We start from the raw sequence: 17,215 nt of genomic DNA, 5'->3' as shown, positions 1-17,215 counted from the left end.
TCTCTTAGAAAAACTAAAGGGCGACAGAATTCTTAAGGATTCCCCGCAAAGAGCAGCAGACTACTCCAGGATTCCCTGCAAAAAGGCAGTACAACGGTTATGAGGCGGATTAGCAACAGTGAAGTGATCCAAAAACAGGATACCTCTCAAAATGTAGATAGAGCGTCTGACTTCTCGGTTCCAACTGTATATTTTACAGACACATAACTGAACAAATGTTTAAGCGCTGAAACAACGGCAAAAACCTCTTCAGGAAGAATCATGACCACCAAATCTTTAAAGCTCTAGTATTATCATAGCAATTAACGACTTCATTTTAACACAGATAATTACTTTTAAAACAAAGAACGCCAACTCCAACAGTTTAAAGAAACAACTTTAATCTAAACGCCTTCGTATTTGGCTGTTCCTTAAGCGTTTAATGAGTCACTCTTACCCAGAATCCAAACCCCCTCTACGTCAAAGCTCAAACCAATTACTTTTTTCATATGGATTCGTCCCTTTTTGTAGTATTTTTCTGGAACTTTACGTCACACTTATGCAAAGATAATTTGAAATACATTTTAATTTTACACATTTAAATTACACACGATATAGCATAAAGGGAATTATTCACATCATATTTTCAAATAAAATAAATACTACAAAAAATAAAATGTTACCCATGATGCTTTGCTAGCGTGATGAGGAAGCAGTAGTTGCCTGTCAGTGCAGGAGGCATTGGGAACCGCCGTCGGTTTCAAAGTCGAGTACTGAGCTTCTTTGGTTTTCGTTAGACACTGACTTTTTTAGCTATGGCTGAAAGTGGTGAAAATTCTGGATCTTCCCCATCTGACCCAGTTACAATTAAAGTAACAGTGAAAACCCCCAAAGAGAAGGAGGAGTTTGCAGTCTTGGAGAACAGTACTATCAAACAGGTCAGTCTAGTAGGGGGCAGCGTGAGATGGCAACAAATGCTAAGCCCTTCCTCTCTCCAGGAACTATGAACCCTCGGTCTCCACAGAAAGATATGAGCTAAAAAATGCTTTCTGATGGAAATTGGAGTCTGCCCTAACTTTTTAAAATACTTATGAGTATCTAGTTGTTATGTTGAGTAGCCTTACTTGCATTTTGTTCAGTTTGTAAGTAACATTAGTCCTGCGTTATCGTTGGCAAGGGTTTCCTTTTGGAGAATTGTCATGATACGCCCCAGTCTAAGTTAAAAGTCTGTCTTTTTATGTCACAGGTTTTATTGCCTACAGTCCTGTAGTTTAAGAGTTGCCGTGGAAAGTTTTGTGATCAGCCCGCAATACACACTGATTTCAGTCTCGCGCAAATGTTATTTTAGGGGCAGAGTACTCTCTTTATTTGTTTGGATTTTTAAGGGTGGGGTAGGTATTACATATGGATCAATAGTCTTCTTTAATTTACCCGAAGTTGTCATCAGGTGTGATCAGACCACTCGGTTCGTGTGTAATTACGTATGGTTTGATTTTCTCGGCTGTTTGTTTATCTTTGTGTTTTTTTAGTCTTGGTAGACGAATGTGTTTAATTTCATGGAATTATTATTGCTTCGATCAGCTGTTGGTGTTGTTTTAAGTGTTTTATTTAGTACAGATGACTTTTGTATTAAAAGCAACGCAAGTACACTGTGAAAATAGTAAACTGAGGGTTAGTACATTGGACAGCAATCTTTTAGTGTGGCATTGGAATAATAGATGCCAAGTGTGTGTGGCCTTGTGTACAGAAAGGGCATTTGGTATATGTAGAATGGATTTTCTCTTCTCTATTTGCATGTAAACGATTGCAACACACGACCTGCTGATTGTGTTTTTTTATTTTAAAGCATAAGGCAGTTTTGTTACTAAGGCACGTTTCTGTACACGGGTAGAAACTTCTGTCAGGTTAGCTGGAGTAGTTTTCTGACCATTTGTTTTTAATCTAACAAACATGTCTCATTCTGTGGAGTGAGAGATTCATAACTCAAAATAGAATACTTTGTGAAATGCAACTCTCTTTTGACCTGTTTGATGGTAGAGGAGGAAAGGACAGTACTGTATTACTCACGTGTACTTTGAAATTCAAGTAATAAGCTATTAGTGCTTAAAATGAAATATTGCCCAGTTAGTTTCCCCATTAATCTGTAATATTCGCATGTTTAAGGAAAACTTGTACAGGTGGGTGCCCCTTTTCATGTAATACATTGCTTATTCTGTAATTACTTCATATTGCGGTCTGTGGTGTGGTACTTCAGCTAAATATATCTTGATTGTGGGTATTTTGCTCTAGCAGCTAGTGTAAGAACAGGGAGGTTAAAATCAGTTAATGTAATCATACGAAAGATTTTTTTAATTGGACTTTAAAAGTTCTATGCATCAGAGAGTATATGCTATCTTAATATTTTCAAATGCTTTATTTTTTTAATTTCAGTAATCGTATATACATACACAATATACGTGTGTGTGTGTGTGTGTGTGTGTGTATAGAGTGGCTTTCATAAATGGTTTGTGATATTCTTAGCTCTTTACAACTGAGAGCCCCAAGAAAGTTAGCAAGTTGCTTGGTAATATCATTCACAGTTTGTTTTAGTTAGATGTCTGGTATTAATACTGTACATGTTGCTTGCTAGTCCTTTTGTTCAGAAGTAAATGTTTCCTTTTAATGTAGTAGTTTCAAAGCTCTATTTTTTTGCCATGTACTGAGACAGTTTTACTTAGGTGGGTTTACAGCTCTTTTTAATGACTATACACTGGTAATATAAAATGTTCTTTGCACTATTACATAACTAGTTGTCTGGAACTTTCATGAGAATACAGCAGATTTCTGTAGCTGGATGTTATTTGTATTGCAGATGGTGAGTTGATTTGTCCACGCTAGTTGCTTGGTTGGGCGGCCATGGTGGTGCAGCGGTTAGTGTTGCCTCACAGCAAGAGGTTCTCCAGTTCGATCCTATGCTGGGGTGCCTTCTCTGCGGAGTCTGCATGTCCTCCCTGTGGTCGTGTGGGTTTCCTCCGGGTGCTACGGTTTTCTCCCACATCCCAAAGACATGTTGTAGGTGGAATGGACACTCTAAATTGGCCCTAAGTGTGTGTGCATGTGTGGTGTGCCTTCTGTGGAAGGTTGGGCGCTGGGCTGGCAACTCAACACCGTAAAACTCCACTGCCAATCATGAGTGGGCAGGTGATCCGCTGTGGCTACCCCTAACTGGGAAAAGCCGAAAGAAGAAGAAGATTGCTAGTTGCTTGGTAGTGAAGTTATACTAGATTTTCGAAATTGTTATAGAGAATTCTGTGAGCAAACTGAATAGTTGCTGAAGTTATATATTTTTGTTTTTATTGTAATTCAAGTATTTAAATTGGTTTTGTCAATAACTATAGCAGAGTTAAGGTGGATTTTTATCTTCCGAGGTGGATTCTTGAATATTACTTGATAACAAGTATCTGAGAAGCACCAGCGAGTAGTGTATGTTATTGTATATCATTTCCTTGTGCAGAAGGGTTGCAGAAATTGTAGTCCTTCATTCTTGTTTCAGTAGGGCAACTAAAAACATGCTTTCTAAGCTTGAATCAAGGTAGATTCTACTTACTACACGCACCTTCCTAAAAAATGTCAGCATAACTAATTACAAAACTACTTTCACTTACTTCATCAACTTTTCATTTCTCTTTTAAGCAGGCTGTTATAATTCCACTGCCAAAAGTCCACAGGCTTTTAAACTATATATAACTACAGATTCTTCTCCAACCTATGTCCATATACCAAAAAATATGAGAAACAAAACTAGTATATAAGCAAATAATGCTAATGGTTTGCTAGGTGACCAGCAACAAGGGTTCAGCAATGCATTCAACACACCAACTGTGTTTTATACAGTTACCAGTAACATTTGTTGCAATGTGAATGGTGGCCTCTCCTCTGGTGGTACTTGACCAGAAGTTTTGAGATGGTTAGTAAACCCCTCCCCCTCAAACTCTCCAAACTTATCTTTGAAACAAACACGGTGCAGTGGTTCAAATACTACCTCAAAAACAGGACTTTCCATGTACACACCTGCACTTTTCCACCCCAGGAACATTAATTACTGTTGTAACTCAAGGCCCTATCCTGGCCCTTTATTTTTCTCCCTGTTCATGTATGACATTACCCTTGACGTACATAATGTATGCTGATAGCCTGCTCCTCATAGACTCCAACTGTTCTACATCTAAATTGCAACTCAGTTGTTGTTGTCTTTCGGCTTTTCCCGGTTAGGGGTCGCCACATCGGAACTCCGGTCCGCTAATGATTGGCACTTGATTTTTACGTGCTGAGTTGCCAGCCCTAACGCACAACCTTCAACGAAGGTACGCCCATTCACGCATGCCTCCACGCAGAAGACGCTCTAGCTGAGAGTCGAACCGGTCAGCGTCTTACTGTGAGGCGACAATGCTACCTGCAAGACAAATTATTTCTATGTGTTTATGGATTTTCAGTATGCAAAATAAATTACTTTTGTATATGTAAAAGGACTACAGACAACAAGTTAATAATCAGCCCCTATAAATCTAGTATTATGGTGTTTGCAACTTCACAAAAAACTACAAAATGTCCACCTATGTGAAAGATGCACATAATGTAATTAATTTCAGACTATTTTATCCAAAAGTACTGTGACATATTAGTTGACCCCCACCACTCTCCTTCTCAAGCCACACCTACTGCATAATTGGTAAGGTACTATCCCAGCTAAAATTTTGCCACAGAATAAACTACCTTTCATTTCTTGAAGCATGACTGTTCATTCTTACTCCCAAATTGAAGTATGCTCTACCTTTCCTAATCCTACATTCTAGTACCAAAGTCCACGAATTACAGTTGGTTGAAAATAAAATATGCTGCTTTACATTTTTTCACTTCACACCACTCCCATCATTACAAACTACCTGTAGGTCTCCACCCTTATTCAGAGTCCTGTTCTAGAACATTGCTCCCCTATCAAGTCAAAACTGCGAATTAGAGACTCCACCTACACACTCAGAAACAAAGAGAGACCGCTCCTTAGTAGACTCAGATTTGGTACCACCACAGGAGAAAGAGCCTTTACAGAAATTGCTTCAGCAACTTGAAATCAGTTATTCCAACAGATGAGGTCCTTGGGTACAATACTAGAATTCAAATTCAAACTAATTTCAAACTAAAAGATTATCTGAAGAATGAATCAGTGTGTACCTCAAGGCTTGTAGGTTAAGGAACAAGAAACTACTGAAGGAGTAGGGGGGGTATGGATTTTTGTATCCTTTGGAAGGATGGTGGTCCTGTATGGTCTCCTGTGATGATCCCTAGGAGAGGCCAGGGTTATTCTGCTGTGAGACCTGGTTTAAAGGAGGGAAAAGGATGGAGTCCTGGCTGAGGTATCACTGAGGCTGGTTGATATGCCACACATCTCCATTGCCCCCATCCCAGGTGTTACCATGGGGATCTGCAATGGAAGGGGGTCATAAAATAAGAAACTCCTAGGCTTAAAGAAGGACAGCAACACCTCTCCTTGGGCATCCTTGAAGATCATGTGCAGATGTCCATCTTACCCCCTCCATGTGTCCATTGATTGGCTGCCCTGGTAAGATTTGATAGGAGCTAGCGGATTTCAGCACGAAAACACATAACTTTTAAGGTTTAAAAATAGCATGTAAAAATCAGTAATTCTCAGGAGCTTATAGGACACAGTTTCTGCTGTGCTTCTGTTGAGGATGGAATTTAGTGACGGCATTGAGGTGGTACAAATACTTGTTGTCTTTTGGGCATGAAAGAAAAAAAAGGTGCTTCATGTCCTGTGAAAACTTAACTCTAACCTGGCAAAACAAATAAGGACTATTAGCAGAATTAAAACAAATGGATCTGAAGTAGTTAACTTCATTTGATCAACAACCTGTGGGTATTTGATCCGATTTGGATACGAGCCAGCAGCTTTCCTAGCAAAAGATCCGAGCTCCAAGCTCCTCCCCCTACCCATAAAGCCCTGCCACCTCCCTCTAACCCTCGGATCTCGTTTGCCACAGCTTCTTGAAGCATCTGAGAACGAGCTCCTAGCGTTGGGTTTTGTGAGTTGAGTAGATTTAACTTTTTTCCCTTCAAATCACTGCATTCTTGGTGTGTGTGGTACCCTTTCTCCCTTAATCTATCTGGGTAGTTTTATCTTTAGTTTTGTCTTAGTTTAGTGTAGATTTTAAATCCACCCCCCCCTTCTGTCTGTTTGTGAAGGTGTGTGCGTGTGGGCTTAATCCTGTCAGTACGTCCGAGGGCACAAAAGCTATTTTTTCTAAATGCTCAGAGTGTGGCCATAAGCTGTCCCAAGCAGATGGCTACACTCGGTGCGTTATTTGCCTGGATGTGGACCATCTCTCTTCAGGCTGCACTATTTGAGCAGCCTTCAACCCCAGGGCTTTGAGGGATAGGTGGACTAAGCTAGTCCTCGCGGGCCTTTTGCCGCCGGACTCTGCTTCATCCTCCTCCCCTCCATGGCTGTGGCTGCCCCACCGAATGTTCCCACTCCCCTGGCCGGGATTCAAACTCCCTCTTCAGCTCAGGGGGAAAGGGACTCGAGAAAAAAGGATCGGAAGGATAAAGAGCATGAGAGGGACAGGCATCGTAGCCACAAGAGGCGGGCCGATTCAGCTCCCTCAGCCCCGCCATCTAAGCAGCTTGCCTCCCCTCTTAAGGTCTCCGGGTCTTCCCCCTCCAGGCTTCGTTCTCCACGTTTCTCCCTGGAGCCGGAGGAGGAGACCCTGGTCACCTTCGAGGTCGTCCAGGCGGCCTTCCCTGCCAGCCACTGCAGCCTCATCAGGTCAACTAGAAGTTTATCTGACGCGGACATGGATTGGATGATGCGTAGATTTCTTCAGGCCCACCCCAAATCACAGTGACCAGGGACGCGTCTCGCCTCGGGTGGGGGGGGCATTGCATGGGCAGAACCGTCCAAGGCACGTGGACTCACACAGAGACCTTTTTGCATATCACTGTCCTGGAGATGAGGGCGGTGCTTCTAGGGTTGCAGGCTCTCCATGCCCTTCTTCCTCTAGGGACTATTGCAATTCAGACAGACAACATGTCAGTGGTCTGGTACATCAACAAGCAAGGGGGGAACCAGATCTTATCCACTTTGCCGGAGGCCATGAGAGTGTGGGGAATGGGCGATATCCACCAACCGCTTTCTCATAGCAACGCACATACCGGGTCGGTCAAACATTCTTGCGGACAAGCTGACTTGGACTATCCCCTCACCCTGTGAGTGGTCTCTGAACCCCTTAGTAGCGAAACAGATCTTCCTCAGGGCAACCTTGCTGCGATCTGTTCGCGTCTCCTTCGAACGCAAAGTGCAGCGAGTATTTTGCTCCAATTTCCCCACCAGGGGAAAACCCCAGAGACGCTCTGGTTCATGCTTGGCCATCCGGTCTTCTTTATGCTTATCCTCCTCTTCCGTTGATGACAAAATTCTTGCAGAAAGCTCGTCTGTTGGGGAGCAGAATTATCCTCATAGCCCCATTCTGGCCTCATCAAACATGGTTCCCATGCCTACAGTCTCATCTAGTGCATCCTCCCTCGATCTTAGATCCCCTTCCGGATCTGATTTCTCACCCCCTGTGATTGAGGACCCCCGACCTGAACAATCTCAAGCAATTCTCGGCTTGGTTGATCCAGTTCCCTTGATGGCTAGGACTCCTGGTATCTCATCTTCAGTTAAAGCTGTTCTGGTGGCTGCTCATAAGCCTTCTACCAGAAAAGTCTACAAGAGTAAATGGAAATGTTTTTCTATCTGGGTGGAGCATAGGAATTTGGACCTTTTTATGGCTCCTATTCCAGCAGTCCTCGATTTTTATCCCAAATCTTCCAGCATGGGGCTAGTTCTTCAACTGTTAACGTTCAACTGGCAACAATTTACCACTTTCACATTGGAAACAAATTTGCCCCCTAGCATCATCCAAGATCTGCAAGACCTTTCTGAAATGTACCTTTCTTTTGAGACCGCCTATTAAGGAAGCAGTTCCTCCATGGGAGTTAACCCTAGTTCTCCAGGCTCTGACTGGTCCCCCTTTTGAGCCCGCAGCTTCAGTCGACTTGAAGTATGTATCTTGGAAAACTGCCTTCCTGATTGCTATTACTTCAGCTAGAAGAATATCGGAGCTTCAGGCTCTTTGCATTAAGCCCCCATACATAATTTTTCATAGAGACAGAGTTTCCCTCAGGGACCAACCCCTCTTTTCTGCCTAAAGTGGCTTCCGAAGCCAACATTAACCAATCTGTCAACCTGCCTGTCTTCTTCCCTAATTATCGCAACACAGGAGAGTATAGACTCCATTGCTTGGATGTACATGGACAGTTACGATTTTACTTGCACAGAATGGCTGTTTTTGAAAGTCAGAACAGCTCTTTGTTTCATTTGCTAAGTCCTGTCTGGGCAAACCAGTGACTAAGGTAACTTTAGCTAGGTGGATTTCACAATGCATTCTTCTCGCATACAGAAGCTCTGGTCGACCTGAGCCCGTGCGGGTTCGGGCACATTCTACCCGTTCTTTAGCTACTTCTGTGGCCTTCTGGTCGAGGGCCCCTTTGGATGACATTTGTTCAGCTGCTACTTGGGCTTCCTCTCATACTTTCATTACACATTATAAATTGGATCTGATTTCCAGAGGAAGGGCATCCTTTGGCTCTGCAGTGCTCTGGAATATCCTCCCATAAGGGCCTCCCAAGTTGTTGGTAGCTGGGGACTCTGTCCCACAGGTTGCTCATCAAATGAAGTTAACTACTTCAGATAAAGAAGTCATGTACTCACCATAATGTTCCATCTGAGTAGGTAACTTCATTTGTCTGCAACCAGCCCTCCCTCTGTCCCCCTGACCTGTAGTTAGTCCTTGAAGGATCATGGTATGTCACTTCCCAGATGACATCAGGTTAGGATGTTCAGTTAGTTTTTCCTTGTGTTATGGTAGTGTTCTAGAATACTATGGCAAACTCAGTCCGAGGGATAGAGGGAGGTGGCAGGGCATTATGGGTAGGGGGGAGCTTGGAGCTCGGATCTTTTGCTAGGAAAGCTGCCGGCTCAGATCTGATACCCACAGGTTGCAGACAAATGAAGTTACCTACTCAGATGGAACGTTATGGTGAGTATATAACTTCTTTTTACTGTTACTTTATTTAGAAAGTAAACTGCTTTAACCAAAATGGGTAAACTAAAATGGAAAACGAATGCTGATAACTATTCCTTTTTTTCTATGCCTGATATGGTCATTAAGCTAAGCCCCTCCACAGCTGCACAGAAGGAAGATCTAATAAGATGGATATGGTTTAACACCATATATTAGATACGTTTTCACAAAGAATAATAATCTTATGTGAAAATTTGATTGGAACAGCCCTTACCCCTTTGGGACAATGCAAAAAGACAGAAATGATATGCAGATTGTGTATTTCATGTGAAAATTTGATTGGAACAGCCCTTACCCCTTTGGGACAATGCAAAAAGACAGAAATGATATGCAGATTGTGTATTTCATTTGTTTTTAATTTCTCCAAGTCTTTTGGGTTTCTAATACCATGATGGGAATGGACTCCATTCCTAAATCAAAGTATGATTTAAAGTTTATGAAATTAGTATTGTTTCACCCTTTGATGTTAGCCAGAAGTGCTCTTTGCAGCAACTGCAGTGTGTCCGCTCAGTATTGACTTTTGCAATTCATATAGAGTTACATGTATAGGTAACACGTCTATGTAAGATTTGTGAAGTCTTTTTTTTTTTTTTTTTTTTTTAAGACCCATTGCTCCTACTACTATTGGAACTTTTTGGGTATCCGTCTTCCACATTGCCCTTGTTTCTGCCTGCAAATCTTGATATTTTTTTACTTTGCGTGTCTGTGCGTAAGGCACTGTAGTCACTGAGTTTAGCTATTTCTATGATCAATGTTACTTCTCTCTTCTTTTTCTCGCATCTGTATTTTGAACTGCTGGTAAGGGCTGATCCCATGTGATGTAAACTTCATGATTTTCTGTAATGCTTTATGGGTCATGTTTCTAATGTTTTGGCTACTTCAATATTATAATATTTGCACAATCCCTAATGCAACAGTCTTGCCACATTATTATGCTTTTCAGTATACAGTCCTGCCATTAATATATCGCAACAAGATGTGTGACTGTTTCCAGTTCTGCTTTACAAAACCTACATTTGTCTGTTTCTCCCACATGTTCAATGGACTTTGTAAACCAATGTGTATGGGGCCGCCAATATTAACCTTTTCATGTTTTGGTTTAAATTCACCTCTCCTTTAATTATTCCTGTGTTCGATCCTGATCAACATGAGGTTGGTCCAAGAATTTTCTATACTTGAAACTGTATTTATGCTTTTTTTGCCTTCTTATATGATCCTTCACCTTATTATAGTCTTTTTTTTTTTGTAACATTTAGTTGCTACTTGAATTTTATTTACTTCTGGTTTGAGTTCCATTCCCGCCTGACACTGATATGCTTCTGCTAAACTAAGCAGGGAAGTCATCTTAGACTTATTCTTCTCAAGTTTAGAGTTCACTTTCCTTGCTATCCCTGAATCAGATCTGGACATTGGACTGGGGTATAGTTGGAGTGCCGGTAGACCAGGCAAATGATGTGGGGGACTGGGTTGGATGTCAGAGTGAGAAAAGGATAGGGGAGAAAATGTTGTGTGGGCGCGACACAAAATATTACTCCTCAATGATATCACATAGATGTGTACTGTTCAGTATATTTGTTCTGCATTGGGTGAAAATCTTCTGCTTATATTGTGACTGAGTGAAAATCTCTTGTATGTAGTATGAATAATTATGTTGGGCAGAAATATTGTCTAATTTTGCTGTAAATATTTTCTCTTAACTGTAAACAGTATTGTCGATTTAGTGTTTACTGCTGCAGTTCTTTATGTAATGTAATATCTATTCTTACGTAACATAAACAAGTTTGTTACTGTCTTATGTTTTCTGCTCCGGGTCATGGTTGAAAAAGGTCCATCTACCTATTTATCAGATTTCTATAAAAAAATGTTTTTTATTGTACTGCAGAGCATGCAGGGGATGGAAATGTGTAAATCGGGCAAAGCAAGCTTGGTGTAGTGAGAAAGCAGGTCTTTTTTTTTTTTTTTTTTTATAAATGCTTGATGATGGAAACCAACAAACACTGCTAATTAGATGGTCTCACTTGGAGGATGTAGTTGCCTGCCTTAAGGTAGTTCAGTATTTTTTTTTCTTTTTATAATCTGATGTTACTGTAAACTAGGTGCAAGATGAGTAATCTGTTCCATCAATGTGATGTAATTGGGTGTTCTGTGTGGTTCCCACAGATTGTTTATTTTATGTGGTTTACTCCTTTCATTTCCTAAAGATCCCACCTCTGGTTCTTTTATCTCCTTTACAATATTCTACAATTGTATTATAGTTTTTTTTTTCTTGCCCTTATTAAACTTAGCAGGACATTACTGTGTCATGGTTCTTCAGTTTCTGTATTCCAGTTCAAAATAATTCATTCCTTAGTTAAAATTTGTTCTGCAAACATATCTGACTAAATACTTTGAAATGTATTACTTATTGACTTTTTTTATATCCACCCCCCAAAAAAAAAATGTTTGTTTTTAGATCCACTCATATTTTTATATTTCCAGCAATTGCTGCCTTCCTGTGGAAAAAAAATTGCTTTTGATACCATTCCCCATTCAGGAATCATAGAAAAACTGGGTCTGTATTACATTATCGGCTGATGAAAAGAGAGAGTGCTCTTTCATCGAACCGATAATGTCGAAAGACCTAAACAGCGAAGACGCACAGCATCGGTGGGCCATGTCTTTGGGACTTTGCCATTTCCTCCACTATGGTGCGATCCTGGAGTTGGTATATTTTAAGTAGGAGAGGTATGGGGGGGGCACAGCTCCTGACATTGAGGAATGTCAGGGGAGAAGCCCCCCACTCATTTGTGTTTTAAGTTTTTTTTGTTTTGTTTTGCAGAGCAGCAAATTTTTTTCCCTGGGAAAAAAATTTGCTGTTCTAGGTCTTCACTGACATTATCGGTTGGATGAAAGAGCGTTTGCTCTTTTCATCAGCTGATAATGTAATATAAATGCTAAATGCGAAAAACTCACTAAGCTTAGGCATCAACCCCTATATCACTAGGTGGGTTGCAAACTGGCTCACAGAACCCACAGTGTGAAAGTAACTGACTCCAAGTCAGACTGCTGACTAGTCATGAGTGGAGTCCCACAGGGTTTGGTCTTGGGTCCCCTCCTGTTTGGTATCTACTTCTGTGAAGTCCAGGCCAACACGAAGGGACTCTGGCTGACAAAGTTTGGAGACGATTGCAAGTTGGGAGCTATTAACTCCCCAGGTGATGTTGACATCCTACAGAATGGCCTCACTGAGACCGACTGGTGTCAGAACCATGGCCTTAAGCTCAATGCCAAAAAATGTGTTGTCATCCCCTTTGGGAAAAACCCGGTTCCCATGAAATACCACATTGATGGTAGTCCCCAGATCTCTTGTTCCCATGAATTACCACATTGATGGTAGTCCCCAGATCTCTTATAATGCCTTCTGTGTACCGTGAACACAGGTTGACAGCAACTTCTCTTGATCACCGCATTGCCACTGTGGTCAGAAAATCCTTCTGTGTGGCACATCTCATTACTAAGGGTTTTGCATCTAGGAAGTAAGAGGTCATTGTCTCTCTGTAGTCTTGCCTCATTAAGGCAATCATAGAGTACAATGCCCCATTTGGCATGTACCTCACTAGACATTTGCAACAACTGGAGAGGCCGCAAAAGTTCCTCCCAAAGAGGATCCTAGGCCTTAAACACTGGTCCTATATGGACAGACTCAAAAAAACTCCAACTATTCTCTGTCTCATATCGCCTACTTAGAGGTGATCTCTGCTTGACTTGCAAAGCCATGTCTGACCCAACTCTGTTAGAAATGTTACATCTAAAGAAATCCCAGTCCCTCCACACCACACGCTCCAGAGACCTCCACCTCATTGCCACAATTAACAGAATATGCTCGAGGAACAGGTTTATAACCCAGAGATTGCCCATGTTATGGAATAGACTTCCCATACATGTTAAGCAGAGTATCTTGCTGACCTTTTTCAAGAGAAATCTTGATGAGTGGATGGGAAACAGAAAATTCAACCCGGGGATAACTCCTTTGGCTCTACTCGACAGATACTGGGAACTAAGGTCGGGTGGCATTATGCCAGGGTAATCCTATGGTTAGGTGTGTAAAGGCCCCAGGGCCATTAGCCTAGTACACACCTATGAGCCTGTACATGTTTATAGTTAGTGGTACTGTGACATTGTTTGCTTATGTTACATTTTTAGCATAATCATGTTTATTGAGAACTAAATATTTTTATGCTTTTGTCCCAAGCCTTCCACTGAAATGGGCCTGGATCTTTCTGGTTAACGAAACAAACAAGTGAATATCGTGCTGCATTTTCAGAGTTTCAGTGGTACTTTCTTGAGAGCGTCAGAAGCGGTGGTGCCATTCTTGCATTAAAGGTAGACAAGTTAAAAAGAAAAAGGTTGGTGGCTGTTGGATATGGAATACCAGCAGAAATGTAGAGGGGAGTAGTAGGTGTTGAAAACCTAAACTGGAAACTGTAATTATGAGAGTAATTTTGAAATTTAATTTGGTGTGGTGGGGGGTGGGTACCACTAGTGATGACTTGAAAGGTAAACTTGGTAGGAAACAGAACAATGGCACAGCAAAGGGGGAATGAGGGGAAATCCGTCTACTACTGCTTCAGTCTGTATTTGTTAAGATGAGGCATCAGCATTGACGGTATAATAGAAATGTGGACTGAGTCCACAAAAGTCGTGAAAGAGGAGACACTAAAGGAGGGATTGACGTGTGTGTGTGTGAGATGTATAATAAAATGTGTGTACATAACCATGTATGCATCTTTTTTTTTATATTTGTGTCTTTGTGTGTAATCGGTATGTATATGTGTCTAATTAAAAAGAAAATATATATACATTTTATATACAGGCATACATCTGTGTATGTTCACACACACACACACTGCATTTAAATACTTCCATGAGATATATATATATATATATATATATATATATATGTGTGTGTGTGTGTGCTGGCCCACACACATATAATATATAATATATAATATAATATATATATATATATATATATATATATATATATACACATGTTCATACTAGGCTATCTGCCCTATGGCATTTATAAGCTAGCCAGAGTGTGTCTGGCTTTCGCCCAGTTTAAATTAATTTTGCTATGCCCTTTTTCGAGGTTAGTATACTGTGCCTCTGTCTAACAGTGACACAGAAGTGATACCCGGGGTAAACCTACGATCTCCCATCCACTCATCAAGATTCCTCTTGGAGAGTCAATGAGGGACTCTGCCTAACCTGGACTGGGATTTTATTCCAGAGTGAAGGGAGCCTCTGGGTTATGAATCTGTCCCTCCAGCATGCCCTTTTTATTTCAGTGCTGAGGTTCAAGTCTCTTGAGCGCGTGGCTCGATGGGATTTGGATTTTCTGAGGTGCAGCATGTCCATTAATTCCGGGTTGGACATGGCTTTATACGTCGGGCACAGATCGCCTCTGAGCAGGCGGTATGCCACTGAGTAGAGCTGGAGTTTCTTTAACCGGGCAGCATATGGCATCTGTTTGAGCCCTTTGATCCTCTTGGTGAGGTACTTTTGGGGTCTTTCAAGTTGCTGCAGGTGTCTGGTAAGGTACATCCCAAAAGGGGCATTGTACTCAATTATGGGCCTGATGAGGGATGAGTAAAGAGGCACGATGACCTCCCCGATCTAGATGTGAATCCCTTCATGATTAGGTGGGCTATATAAAATGTTTTTCTAACCACTTTGGCCACGTGGTTGTCAAATCAGAGATTGCTATCAACTTGGGTCCCCAGGTCCCTAATTACTTCTTCTGTACTTAATGGATTACCACCTATGTGGTAATTTGTGGGCACTTTGTTTTTGCCATAGGGGATGACTATACACTTTTGGCATTTAGCTTGAGGCCATGGCTCTGGCACCAGTTGTCTGTTTCTATGAGGCCCTTTTGGAGGATGCTTGTGTCGGCTGGAGAGTCGATTATGGCGCCCAGTTTGCAGTCATCTGCGAACTTGGTCAGCCACAGTCCTTCCGTGTTGGCCTGTACCTCCGAGAAATATATACCGAACAAGAGAGGTCCCAGGACTGAGCCTTGTGGGACACCACTTGTAACTGGTTTGGAGTCTGACATGGCTCCAGCAATTCTAACCATGTGGGTTCTGTCCTTGAGCCAGTTTGCAACCCATCTAGTGACATAGGGGTTTATATTTAAGCTGGTGAGCTTGTCTATAATGCCCGAGTGGGTAGGCTGTGTGGACCACCTTCCCCTCGTCAATGGCCTTGGTGACTGTTTCAAAGAAATCAACCAGGTTTAAGAGGTAGGATCTGCCCTTAACAAAGCCGAACTGGGTAGGATCCAGTGTCTGTAGGTCCCCAATATCGTTATTTATGAGGTCCATGATGATCCTTTCCATAGCTTTGCAGACCAAGCTAGTCAGGCTTATGGGGCGATAATTTCCAGGATCCGTTGAGGCACCACCTTTATGGAGAGGGACCACTGTTGCTGTACGCCACTCTTTGGGTACATATCCTGTAGTAAGGCTGAGATTGAACAGTAGTTTTATGTTTGGGTTTAGCTCTTCTTGGAGTTCATGTAGGACGCAGTCCGGGACACCGTCTGGTCCCATTGATGCTGTGTTTTTTGCTTTGGAGAGGGCGGCTCTTACCTGAGCATCTGAGATGTCAGGGGGGCAGCATTCTGCTGGGATAGATATTTCCCCTTTTGTTGGGGAGGGGGGGGGAGAAGTTTGAACCTGTCAGCTAGGATGTTGGCAATATCTGTGGGTTCAGTGTATTTTTTGTCATTTTGGACTAATTCTGAGCATATCTGGGAAATGCCACCCAGATTCCTAACATAACTAAAAAAAGCCTTGTGATTATCCTTTGTGCCCTGTGCAATTTTTCTCTCGAAGCTGGCCTTAGACAATTTTATGAGTGCCCGTAGTTTTTTGCTAATACTGATCAGTGATGCCTTCCCTTTTTGGGATTTTGCTCTATCATTTAGAAGCTTCCTCCTTCTATTGTATAGTTTGTTTATGGCTGGGGTCCACCAGACAGGACGTTTGCCTTTGGTGGATTGGTTCCTGGTTTTATTTGGGATCGCATGATCCATGCATTCCTGAAGGTGTTCATAGAATGCGTTTATAAAGGATTCTGCGGTCTGGGCCGTATTTTCCACAAGCCCGGGGGCTTTGAAGGATTCCACCTCGGTTTTGAGGAGTGTGAAATGTGTGTATTTTGGCAGTTTCAGCTAGTGGATTTGATTATGTATATTTAGTGTTTTTCTTGTTTAAATTTCTATCCAAGTTAACATACTAGCCAAATGTACTGTGTAAAGGCATGAATTATTGCTCTTGTTGTATGTATGGAAATTCTTTATCGTGCACTTTTCTTCCATTGTTCATTGTGGTTGGGTTTGTTACATTTCCTGAAACAATGCTTTAAACTAATGCTGTTATTACTTTATATGTTTTAATTTCTTTACATGTCCTGTTCATTACCTCTGATCAAATCAGCTTCCACTTCTGACTGTTGTAAACCTAGTCCATTGTAGCAGCTAGTCACTTAGTATTAAGTTTCAGTCAATTGATGTTATATTGCTTCTTGCATTTCAGCCAGCATTGTGGCTAAAAAACATTCTTTGGCCCAGTCATTTACCCTATTAATGTAGGAGGAGGAGTAGAAATAGATGTAATTAAGTGTGGTTGTGTTATGCGTATTGCTTCTGAAGATTTCCGCTCACAGTATCTGATTTGCTTAAGCCTGTACCATAGTTGGTATGCATTGCTGTGAACAATGTGGTAAATTTTAAGCTTCCAAGTTAAGGAGGCAAATGGCAGTGTTGTTCTTAATAGAAAAATGTCTTGGATCTCTAGAAAGGAAATTCCAAGAAAAAAATAACTTTGTAAAACCAGCGAAGATGGAGAAACTTGCACAGATTATTTGGAATGATACTAAGTCAGGTTAGAAGATGGATGCAGAATCTTCGGGAGACAAAACTCTTTAATAGTAATCTGCTAGTACTGGTGAGGCAGACACTTATTTTACTGACTCCCAAATAGAGGGAAATAACTTTGTTTCCTTTGATT

At 41.5% G+C, this 17,215-nt stretch overlaps 1 protein-coding gene across 5 annotated transcripts in view; it reads left to right on the top strand.

The window, feature by feature from the left end:
* The first annotated feature begins 678 nt into the window (after positions 1 to 678).
* Positions 679 to 17,215, top strand: part of UBQLN1 (ubiquilin 1) — a 1,666,336-nt gene continuing 1,649,799 nt past the window's right edge. For 3 of the 5 annotated variants that reach the window (XM_044083698.1, XM_044083697.1, XM_044083695.1), the window contains exon 1: positions 679 to 917. In XM_044083698.1, the coding sequence (XP_043939633.1) occupies positions 795 to 917 (123 nt within the window). In that variant the 5' untranslated portion in view covers positions 679 to 794. The remainder of the gene's footprint in view (positions 918 to 17,215) is intronic. The other 2 variants (XM_044083696.1, XM_044083693.1) reach the window with 1 other exon arrangement.

This window comes from Protopterus annectens, chromosome 9.part0 (assembly GCF_019279795.1).
Source record: "Protopterus annectens isolate FY-2018-M chromosome 9.part0, PAN1.0, whole genome shotgun sequence".
Lineage (NCBI taxonomy): Eukaryota > Metazoa > Chordata > Ceratodontiformes > Protopteridae > Protopterus > Protopterus annectens.
The sequence above is the reverse complement of the archived record's forward strand: the minus strand, read 5'-3'. Positions and strand labels throughout refer to the sequence as shown.